Genomic DNA, 12,159 nt, shown 5'->3' with positions numbered 1-12,159 from the left:
CCCTCCTGGGACCCGAGGCTTCCGACGGCCTCCTCTTGCTTCCCGGCCGGGCGGCCAATCAGCGCACGGCTTCCAGGGGCGTGGCGGCAGCCGCCAATCCGTGTGCAGCGGCTGGGGGGCGCGGCCGGTGACGTCGCCGGTGCCCCAGCCACGTGATGCCGGTGGCCGCTTCAGGGCCTAGCGTGGCCCAACTCTGTACTCTGGCGGCCCTCCCCTGGCTCCGGGGGCTGCCGCAACGATGCACCTCACAGCGGGGACCTCTCCAAGCAAGCGCCAGGCCGCGGCGGTGACAGCGAGGCCCAGACGGCATTCGAACACCAAGGGGGCAGTACCAGCAATATCCCAGGCCTCGGCGCTGATAGCGGCAGACTCCAAACGCACGGTAGGCACCCGTTTCTATTTAAACTGGGGAGCAGCAGCGCGTCCTCACGCGGGGTAGGCACCCGCTTATAAATTACTCCCGAAGCAGGGTAGGCACCCGCTTCTTCTAAGCACAGCGTTATGGGGCACACAGCGCTTGGGAGGTACAGCGCTTCCCAGTAAAACAGTTCCTTCAGGCCAAGCAGCGCTTCTGCAGCACAGCGCTTGGGGGCACAGTCCTCCTAATACAGGGCTTAGGAACCAGCAGTTCAGACAGTAGCACCTCCAGCAGTGTAGTGCTTCACAGGCCAGCAGCATCTTCACGGCACAGTGCTTTAAGATTATAGCGCCTAGGGGGGAGGCAGTCCCAGCAGCAAGTCCCAGGGTAACGCTCCTCTCCTCCTGGGAGCGGGGTCCAGTCCAGCCCCAATATGGCGCTCTCCTCTGCTTCAGGGGCTTCTAGGCGCATCGCTTGCGTGGCGCAAGGTCCCAGCAGCCTCAGGGACCTAGTCTGGCACTCCTTCCTCAGGGGCCAGGGAACCGAGCAGCAGGCACTACTGGGCCAGGTCAGCAGTTAGTGGGAACTCATCAAAACAGGGCGGTAGGCTTTCACCATCCTCCACTGTAGCGTGGCCCTCCTCCTACACAGCTTCCTGAACTCCTGCAGTGGGGCTTCCACTAGCCATGGGGACAGCAGAGGGCCTCTAGATGGGTGCAGGGTCCAGCACACAGGCCCAAGTGGCGGTATCTCCTGGCAGCAGGTCCCCTCACGTTCCTGTCCCAACTCTGTCTCAGCACATGGTGGCACATCCCCCTTATTTATATGCCCCTCACACGTGGGTGGGGGGTGGTTCAAATGAGAGGGAGTTATGAAAAGCGAAAAACTGCAATGTAAAGTATGTTAAATGCCCGCACATGTAGAATGTACATACTGTTAATGGACATGACATGACAAATTTATATGTTTGTGGTAATGATGCAGAAATAAAAATAAAAAAATAAAAAAAATAAAAAAAATTATATGCCCCTCACCCCACCTTCCAGGCAGTGCCAGAGCCTTCTAGAATTCTCAGGGGAACTAGTTCTAACTGGCTCAGGGGGAGGAGTAGAGCACCCCTGGTGCCAGGCTTTCCCTCCAAAAGCAGGGAGGGCTGGGTACCTAACATCTAGACCGCTAACCTACTGCAGTCAGGTGGCACAACACATAGCCATGGCATCCATTTTAAGTACAGCATTTCACCAGGGTGCATTTCCACAATGGGGGGTTAATAAGTACACGCACATTTGCATTACATTTTCACATTACACAGGTCTCATACCACACATGGCCTATACAACTGTATTTACCATCGGTGAGACATCCTAAATTAGGGGGGCGAAAAGCCAAAAATATCAGGGAAAAGGGCCAAGTCCAACAACCTGTTTCCAGCCTAAGAAGAAGAAAAACTATAGACATAAAAGGAAGACAAGCGGTGGACCTTACGTGGCCATGTTGCACGGGAGCTTGCTCACAGAGAAGTTAATAAGGTTAACCATTAATTAAATATATAAGTATTTACTAACAAGGAGAATTTTTCAATCAGTTTTTTAGATGGATTTAACTACTTTTGTAAGGTTTACTTATTTTAATTATATTATATATTCACAAATGTAGCACTTTGCAAATTATTATTTAAAAAGTATTTTTCTTAAATGTTTAATTTTGCATTACATTTGGTAGCTTTTGGAAGTGGAAAATTGAATTTTAGCATGGCCACTAAATCATTCGGTCTACAGCAGCTGTTGAGCTGAGCTAGTTTTCGTGTCTATGGTCTGCTTGAACTCTGCCTGCTTGAGTTTTCGTGTCTATGGTCTGCTTGAACGCTGCTTCCTTGAGCTCACCGCTATTTTCTGAAGCCTGCTCTGTTTGCTGGGGGCGGGTCTACGGGCGCCGTGTTGTGTGAAGAAGCGATATGTGAAGCCGCACTAAGCACAAATACAAACTTAAACAAGCATTTGCAATGCAATAGGTCTCGCATTCAGTAGGTTTGAGCTATTGGCATTGCTAAATATTGCAACACCAATTGCAACAAAAGTCTACTGCGATTGCTACAATAGTTAATTGTGGATGCGTTAACAATTGATGTGTGCACTGATGGCTGGTGGTGTGTGTGCCTGTATAAATTCCGCACTGATGGCTGGTGTTGTGTGTGCCTGGTGGAAGTGTGCACTGCCGGCTGGAGGTGTTTGTGCCCGGTGAAAGCATGCACTGAGGACTGATGGTGTCTGTGCCTGGTGAAAGTGTGCACTGATGGCATGGTTGTGTGTGTGGTTGTGTGTGAGGTTGTATGTGTGGTTGTATCTGTGGTTGTGTGTGTGGTTGTGTGTGTGGTTTTGTGTGTGTGTGTGGTTGTGTGGGGTTGTGCGTGTGTGGTTGTGTGTGTGGTCATGTGTGTGGTTGTGTGTGTGGTTGTGTGGTTGGTTGTGTGTGGTTGTGTGTGTGGTTGGTTGTGTGTGGTTGTGTGTGGTTGAGTGTGGTTGAGTGTAGTTGAGTGTGTGGTTGGTTGTGTGTGTGATAGTGTGTGGTTGTGTGTGTGTGGTTGTGTGTATGTGGGGTTGTGTGTGGTTGTGGGGTTGTGTGTGTGGTTGTGGGGTTGTGTGTGTGGGTGTGTGTGTGTGTGTGTGTGTGGTGGTGTGTGTGGTGGTGTGTGTGGTGGTGTGTGTGGTGGTGTGTGTGGTGGTGTGTGTGGTGGTGTGTGTGGTGGTGTGTGTGGTGGTGTGTGTGGTGGTGTGTGTGGTGGTGTGTGTGGTGGTGTGTGTGGTGGTGTGTGTGTGGTGGTGTGTGTGTGGTGGTGTGTGTGTGGTGGTGTGTGTGTGGTGGTGTGTGTGTGGTGGTGTGTGTGTGGTGGTGTGTGTGTGGTGGTGTGTGTGTGGTGGTGGTGTGTGTGGTGGTGTGTGTGGTGGTGTGTGTATGTGGTGGTGTGTGTATGTGGTGGTGTGTGTATGTGGTGGTGTGTGTATGTGGTGGTGTGTGTATGTGGTGGTGTGTGTATGTGGTGGTGTGTGGTTGTGTGTGTGTGGTTGTGTGTGTGTGTGGTGTGTGTGTGTGGTGTGTGTGGTTGTGTGTTTGTGGTTGTGTGTGTGTGGTGTGGTTGTGTGTGGTTGTGTGTGTGTGTGTGTGTGTGTGTTGTGTTTGTGGTTGCGTGGTTGTGTGTGTGCTTGTGGTCATGTAGGCGAGACCTAAAAATGAACCACAAGCTCTCAGCACAGCAACAGGCAGCGACCCCCACACACAAATGCCACCCCCAACCACACGACACCCCAAGACCCTCATGCCAGCCGCGCCACCTGAGTGCCGTGCTAGCCACCACTGGTTGTTGCTTCACCAGGGCTCTCACCCCATACAACCAACAACCCAATTTTTCATACTGGCCACACATGCGTAGAACATACACCCTTGCCTTGGTCTTTGGGTATTTATGTTACATCATATGTATTCTGGGATTTTTCCATGCATTCAGTATACTTTTAGAACAAGCAGAAATTGTGTTAGTGTTTCTATTTCCTAAATATCTTCCATAACATTAGGCCCAGGTTCTGAATACCTTGCTAAGCCCACATTGTGCTGTGACCTTTATTATGACTCATCCGGTAACTTTATACCAATCCGGCAGCATTTCCCTGCTCACATTCTGCCAAGTAAAAACTGATTAAACTTCTGCAGGGTGTCACAATGATATTTCAAAATGTGCAGCTAGAAACGTGTATTGTATTGAGGCATTACCGCTTTTCGCCCTTTCTGCCTTATTTAATGATGCGGTAATAGCACTCCAGTGTAAAAATTAACCCCACAGTGTCAATAAATTAGTGGACGGTATTACTACATGATTTTATGGGGCACTCGAATAAGCCTCAGTCTGACAGTGGCAGAAAACCCAACATCATTTATGACGGGCCCAGAGATTTCATGATTGCCGCTTTCTTTCAGCAAACGATAAGCATCAAGGTGAGAAAAGAGAGTGGAGGCCAGACTCGCTAGATGCAAAGGTCTCAGTTTCATGCCGTCAGACAGGCTATGTCAGTTTCTGACAGGCAGCCAATTGCGCGCTCATAAGGACGCTGCCCGCCCTTCCTGCTGCCGGGCCTAATTTGAGAGGGAAATGGCAGCTGAACCTGAGAGACTAGTAAAACATGTTCTTTTCCCCAATAGACTGTCAAAACCATTTGCAGAAGTGTCCTTCTCTTGGTGTCTTTCCCGCCAATCCTTTTGACGAGAGGATCTGCGTGCACGAGCGCATGTGACCTTCAGATCCACATTACACCTCCACTGTACAGCCATGATTATTTAAGCGATGCATAACATTAGGCCGTACAGGTTTGGGGCTGGCTTTAGGCGCTACAACGGCAGTGCTTTTTACATTCAGAACATTTTTAATGCAGCCTTATCAGATGGATGAGTGAGACACTAAAAAAAACAGCCTTGGTCAAGTTACCTGGTGACAAAACAAGCAAAGGCTCCAAACTCACCAGAGCACTTTAAATCTAACATAAACCAGATGCAGTGAACATTAACTTTTTATGGGCTGGGATTCGTGTCCTGAATTCCAGGCGAACCGAGGCAGGCTGCTCTAAGGACAAGGACTACACTTCGGAAAGAAAAAAAAACTCACAATTTGTATTAAAAATACATAAAACATACACTCTCATGCCTGTGACTTAACAAATGGAACTTATTTATGTATTTACAGAACAGCATATCGGTGCAACACTTACTGTCCCGCCTTATCCTCTGCTCCTGTTTGTGAAGCGCTTCGGAATGTGCAAGCAAAACAGAAAGCAGCTTGACATCAGGCCCGGTGAGGAGACCTGGGACGGCGAGGGCTGCCCTCGCATGCGCTGTCCTGCAACTTCTGCGTGCCCTGCGTCTCATGCAGGCAGCGCCTGGCCCCTTCCGGGGTTCTCGTGCTAAAAGAGAGCCGACCCGGGTGAAGAGCAGGACATAGCAGTGCGGGGCTCCCATGCCTATGGAGAGAGCCCTGTGTTGTGCAGCCAGAACTGTAGAAGAGCTGTAGAAGAGGTGGCCACCCCCCGCAGACCGGATGAGTGGGGGATTGTCCATTTGTGCAGATGAAGGCACACTATCAATGTTTATTTGCTGAGCGGACCCGCTATTGCGGGCTGCTCCAACGATGGCCCGAAAGTTACACTGTATGCTGGCCCGCCTGGGAAGCAGGACAGGAAATGTGCGCGTGGCTGTACGCGCAAAAGTTAAACTATGCTGGCGTGCCTGCGAAGCGGGACAGGCGATGTGCACGTGGCTGTACGTGCGCGTCCACAGACCACAATCGCCAAAGCCCTGCGCGTGCCCCGGTCTGTACCACTTCGCAGGCAAGTCACAGAAAATAGATCTCGCTGGCGAGAGCGCTTTCGCGCTGCATCGCCAGGCGAGACCTAAAAAGGTAATGTACCTAAACAAAATAAATATCCTAGAGTGACCTGATCCATGTAACAGGGTCAGTCTCTAGGATGGTAAAAAAACACCCAAAAGACTGTACAAATGTAAAAGATGTACCACAGAAAGGAAAGTAGATACAACATGTCGAGACACAGCGCATACGCGCTGCCTAGGTGCGACCTAAAAACGAGACAGATCATTTTCAATGGAAATATCTGGAATGAGATGAGAAAATTTACAATTTAGGCACTATCTGTACTAATAATTTTGAACTCAGTCATTGCAAGATTAGTGACACTTTCGATAATGTTCAATATATTCTTTTTACCTTTTCACACCATTGAAACTGCTGATCCTCTGCTACATGGCTGGTGCACTGGCAGACGAGGGTCTGAAAAGCAAACATGAAGGTATTAGCATTTTTTGTAACATTATGTCCATGGAAGTGCTGACCAAAAGGTTACCATGCTATGCTTTAAAGCAGAACATTCCAACTTAACAGTTCAAGGGTTAACAAGCTGTATTGCAATGCTATCAAATTAATGTATAGGGTTTGGTGGCATGCGAAAATAGAATTCAGAACTGCGAAGTCAGTCTACATTACAACCTAGCTTTCACTTTTTAAGAAACAAAATAACTATCAAACTTTTGTTGAATGCAATATAATTGTTTCACAATGCGAAACCAAGTATAGTGCATTGTGACATTTTACTATTACTAACTGGTCATAAGGTGGACATTTTAAATTGACCACATTAATTCCCATGGTTGCCGCTTCTACCTCTGTTCTCATAACATCATCGGGAGGTGACTTTCTCTGGGAAATATTTGCCACAGCAATAGGATGTTTTATTTGCATTTAGGCAGTATGAATTATATTTTACCATGACCCCTCTTTCATTACAAATTACATACATGCCTTTTTGATTTATTTCCAATGAAATACCTTTTCTGGTCAGCCCATCTAATGTTCTCTGTTTTACTCATCATCTTGCATTTTTCTTCTGTTTCATTGCTTCATTTTGCCCTCATGTATCACACAAGAACCCTTGTTTTCTTTTGCCAGGTTTCAACCATCGATGGCATTTCCTTTAAACCAGCTACTGAAGTTCAATACAGTCTGCTATTAAACATTGTGTTCATTTGTTGGGAGCCCTGTGAAAACCCTGGATCTACTAACTGCTTTGAGGAGGGCTGAAGATTCTGGGACCTCTCAGCTTGATGCAATTCAATTATGATTTAGCATTTATGGAGTAATGATATTACTAATGTGCACCACAGCGGCTATATCCTGCATAATTTCCAATGCCTTAAAGGGTGTGATGATTGCACCAATGTGACATTTTCCCTTTTTAGCATAATTAGGCAGTTAGACACTACTGACGGCCAATGGAAATGTCATACCTGTAGAGTATTTGAGTGACCATTTCCATGTTTGCCACGGTGTACAGGAAGACATACCTCATAATGTGGCCCAGGAATATCTGTTTGATAGAATACTTGTTCCTACAGATAACCTCAATAAAGCAGCCATCCTACAGGTACTCCTTCAAGACAATACAAGTAACATTGCACGTGCTGCTTAAAGAAATGAACAAGTTACTCACTTCTGGTAGAGGCTCCATCTAGCTGAAGATTCCTTACCCTAGAATAATCCCCCAGTGTCAGACTGAATCTAGGAAAGATTTTGTGATCAGTATGCCTATGTGCAGGTAGGTGAAGTCATTCGGCTCCGCAAGGCATTGTCTGTGCCATAAGTGATGTGTGCAGTGCCTATATAGATGTCACCCCAGAGTGCTGAGATCAGTTTCTTCTCTCAACTTTCCACGCCAGGAGCGAGGAGCCACAAAGAACACTGACCACTATTGAGTGGAACTAGGGACCTGAAAAGGGGTCTGCCCTATACCTAAAATTCCGTTCTCAGAGTGGGGAGGACACATAGGATCTGTGGCTAGATAAAGTCTCTACCAGACGAGGCATTACCAAAGGCAGGTAAATTGTTCATCTGAGAGAGACTTCTAAAGGTAAGGAATCTGCAACTAGAATAGATACCCGAACAATACACCCCAGAGAAGGGTCTGCAAACCTGGTTTATACTAGAAAGTCCTGCAGGACACAGGATCGAACAGGAAAAGTGCCCATCCCAATGAACCTGACTGTCAAAGCAGTAGTGGTTGGTGAACATGTGCAACAAAGCCCACGTTGCAGCCTGACAGATACCCAGAACTGGAACTATGCATATTAACGCAGTGGTCGCAGCTTTTGCTTTGAAGGACTAAGCATGCAAGCCCTCCGGGGGTTGCCTCTTAGCCAAAGAAAAGCAGTTCTTAATGCAGCACACAATCCATTGGGAGATGGTTAGTTTCAACACAGCCTTACATTTCTTGGCTCCAACATACCCCATGAAGAGTTGATCGTCCCACCGGAACAGTCGTGTGCAGTCAAGTTAGAACGACTATGCTCTTTTTGTGTCCAGCCATTGAAGTCTCTTTTCCTCTTCTTCCCTCAGAAGGCAGTAGGCAGGGGAAGGACTGGCCTATGTGGAATAGAGTTACTACCTTCAGCAAGAAGGAAGCTTGAGTTTGAAGGACCAATTTGCTAGAGTAAATAGAAATCTAGAGGGGCAGAGATGACAGAGCCTGCGGTTCACCGACTCTCCAAGCAGATGAAATTACCACTAGAAAGGCCATCTTGATGGTGAGCAACCTAAGAGGGAAGTTATGAAGTGGCTCAAAAGGAGCACACATTAGTAAATTAACCAAATTGACATCCCACTGAGGCACAACGAAGGGAGCTGGAGGAAGTGTGCTGAAGACCTTTAAGGAACCTATTTACAATGGGGGACTTGAAATGGGACAGCTGATTTGGTACCAGCAGAAAAGTGGAGATAACAGGCAAATAACTCTTCAACATGCCCAATGCAGAACCCTGCTGGGCTAGGGTAAGGATAAACAAAAGGACTAGGGAAAGAGATTCAAGATAAAGGGTCGACCTGGTGAGAGGAGTTGGCCTAATGGCTAGGGCGGTCGACCTTAAATCTGGGGAACTGGGTTCGAGTCTTGGCAATGACGCTGAACATCCTGTGATTCTGGGCAAATCACTTAATCTCCCCGTGCCTAACAAAAATGAATTTGTCCTCATGTAATGCAACTGGTGCTATGTAAAGCGCTTGGATACACGATTCGGGTCAAGTATGCGCTAAATAAAACTCTGTAAAATAGAATAAATTAAAAAAATTAAAATAAGTATGCCTATACACTATGCAATAAAGCTACTTCAATAGCCAGCATATACAGCCTTGGTGGAGGCACGCTGAGTTGACAAAATAACATTGCAGATTTCAGGAGGAAGGTCAAAAGCTGTCAACTGTAGCCACTAAATCCCCACTTTTGAAGGCGGAGCATTGACATATTCAGGTTGATAACCATCCCATGCTGCTACGACAGGAGATCCTCCCTAAGAGGCAGCCTGATTGGAGGACCAATGGCCATACTCCACAGCTCAGGATACTAGACTCTCCAAGCCCAGTCCAAAGCCACAAGGGTGACTTGAGCCCAGTCGATCCTGATCTTCTTGAGAACTCTGGGCAGGAGTGGTATTGGCAGAGAGGCGTACAGAAGGCCAGAGCTCCACCAGAGATGAAAAGTGTCTCAGAGCGAGAGCCAGCTAGGAACCGCCAGTGCTCAGAACTACTGACATTGGGCGTTCTCAGTGGTGGCGAACATATCTAATCAAGGAACTTACCATTGCTGAAAGAGATCTTACACCACCCTCGGTAGGCAACGCCAATCGTGATCCGCTAGGCATCTTCGGCTGAGTTTGTCCACTCCGGTGTTCAGAGACCCTGCCAGATGCTGAAACAACCATGGAAATGCCCTGACATTCCAGCCATGTCCAGAGGCACAGGGACTCTTGACAAAGGGTCCACGACCCCCCCTACCTTCCTAACCCCCTCCCCGTTTGTTGCAGTACCACATGGCAGTTGTGTTGTCCGTGAACACAAGCACAAGCCTACCTTTGTTGGAGGGTAGAAAGGCTTTCAATGCCAGCCAGACTGCTCGGAGCTCCAACAAGTTGATTTGGAGCCCCGATTCTGACAAAGACTATAGTCCTCTGATCTACACCTCTCTCAGATAGCTGCCCCTGCCCAAGAGTAAGTAGTCTGTCACTACAATCAGCTCTGGTTGGGGAAGGGAGAGGGGTCTGCTGCGGACCTAATCACGGTTCATCAGTCACCACTGCAGATCTTTTGCATTGCCCTCCGAGATCTGGACCATGTCAGAGATTCCCCATATGCTGCACCCACTGGAACTTTAGGTCCCACTGCAGAACCTACATATGCTATCGGGCATGCGTCACGAGCAGGATGCAGGAGCCCCAGCAGCTTCAGAGTCGGTGTCACCGAAATCCAGCATAGAAGCTGAAACTTCAGTATTATATAGCCCGAATATCCTGGACTTGTCGCTTGGAAGGATAAGTCCAGAACCTCTTTAATGAAAGGGAGCACCTGAGAAGGGATCAGGTGTGACTTTGGCACTGGATAGCGAACCCCAGCTATTGCAAGATGTTCGCTGTAGTTTAGAGGAGAGAGATGACCACCTGGGGTGAGCCCACCTTCAACAGCCAGTCGTCGAGTTAGGGGAAGACTCGAAGCCCTGATCTTTGCAAATGAGCTAAAACCATTGCCATCACCTCAGTGAACACCCGAGGGGCGCAGGCAAGGTCAAAATGGAGCAGGGCAAACTGAAAGTGTTCATGGCCCACCGTGAACCGCAGGTAACGTCTGTGAGCGCTACCATCCAGTTTCAAGGTTTTAGTGCAGACAGGACGAGAGTGAGCATTTTGAATTTCTGCTGTTTCATGAAGAAATTCTGAGGGCTCATGTCTAGGATAGGACGAAGGCCTCTGTGCTTTTTGGCAACTAAAAAGTTGCGGGAATAGCAACCACGACCTACTTCTTATGGTGGCACCCTCACAATGGTTCCCTTCGCCAAGAGAGCCCGCACTTCGTGGTGGAGTAATGAGATGTGCTCCTACGCCAGCCGGTCACAAGTAGTTGGCGTGGGTGGAGGGGAAGTCACAAAGGAAGGGAGTAGCCCCATTGGACAATCTGGAGAACCCAGTGGTCAGACGTTATAGACCTTCAGAGGGGCAAGTGATAGCATATCCTGACTTCCACTGGGTGCCGATGGTGGTCAGAGTGCAAACTAAAGGGGCTTGGAGGCTACTGCTGTCCGCGGGTGGTGGAGTGGCCCGACCTCTGGCTACCTGATCCACTAGGCCAGTGGGTGCCACATCCTTGGCCACACAAAGAATGAGAAGTCTGCTGGCCGTGTTGGTTGGGCAATGGGAGAAGTGTCTGGAAGCCTCTTCCGTGATCACAAAAGGAGTGGAAGGCGGACTGTGGTTGGAGAGGAGCCACGGAAACGCCCAAGGACCTGGCAGTAGCTCCGCTGTCCTTGAAGCGCTCCAGCGCTGATCCCGCCTTGCCTCCGAAGAGATGAGAACCATCAAAGGGCATGTCCATGAGTGAGGCCTGGACATCCCCAAAAAAGCCAGGCGTGGCGCCATAAGGCCACCGACAATGAAACTGCTCTGCCTAGCAAGTCAGTCCTAACCAGCCCACTGCGTAAGGCGAACTTAATTGCATCTCTCCCGGCAGCAGTAGCTGAGAGAATAGGGCTCAGCCCTCCTCCGAGACCATAGACCACACCTGCTCAAACAAGACCCAGAGCGAGTGGTAGTATGAGCCTAAAAGGTACGCTGTGTTCACAGACAGGAGTGCCAGGGTAGCAGAAGAAAATATCATCTTCCCCAAGGTATCCAGCCTCTTGGATTCCCTGTCCAGGGGAGTAGTAGGGAATGATCTAGGATGTACTTTGGAAGTGGAGGCTTGGACCACCAAGTTCTCAGGGTTAGGGTGTGTTGTCAGGAAACTGGGGTCTGCTGGGGTGGGACAATGGCGGTATCAATCAACCTAGTCGCAGGAGCTCCTGTGCATGGCTTGGATCAGGCCACGAGTAAGACATCCGTAAGGGCTTCGTTAAACAGGAGAAGTGGTTCAGATGTGGTGACTCCTGGCTGAGGTATCTCAGTCAAGACAATCGTCTTGACAGCCACAGTGGGTAGCTGAAGGGCTAGGATCTCAGCAGCCCTCCTCACCACCATAGCGAATGAGGCTCCTTCCCCCATAGTCACAGTGGGAGTAGAAACTGAGCCAGTATCTGGGGAGGTATCCAGTCCACAGGCATCTGACAGATCCTCACACCAGGAGTCCTCGGTGACATCTAAGGGCTGGTATTCATCAAGGTCCAGCGACCCCTCCCAATCATCCCCAAGTCCTAGCCCAAAGGAATAGGTCACAG

General features: G+C 48.9%; 1 protein-coding gene across 1 annotated transcript in view; it reads right to left on the bottom strand.

The window, feature by feature from the left end:
- PSMG1 (proteasome assembly chaperone 1) overlaps positions 1-12,159 on the bottom strand; it is a 143,163-nt gene that overhangs the window by 68,511 nt on the left and 62,493 nt on the right. Inside the window, exon 4 of the mRNA XM_078656842.1 lies at positions 6,123-6,185. Coding sequence (XP_078512968.1) covers positions 6,123-6,185 — 63 coding nt within the window. The remainder of the gene's footprint in view (positions 1-6,122; positions 6,186-12,159) is intronic.

The sequence above is a fragment of the Lissotriton helveticus genome, chromosome 8, assembly GCF_964261635.1.
Source record: "Lissotriton helveticus chromosome 8, aLisHel1.1, whole genome shotgun sequence".
Lineage (NCBI taxonomy): Eukaryota > Metazoa > Chordata > Amphibia > Caudata > Salamandridae > Lissotriton > Lissotriton helveticus.
This window is presented reverse-complemented; position numbering and strand designations above follow the sequence as displayed.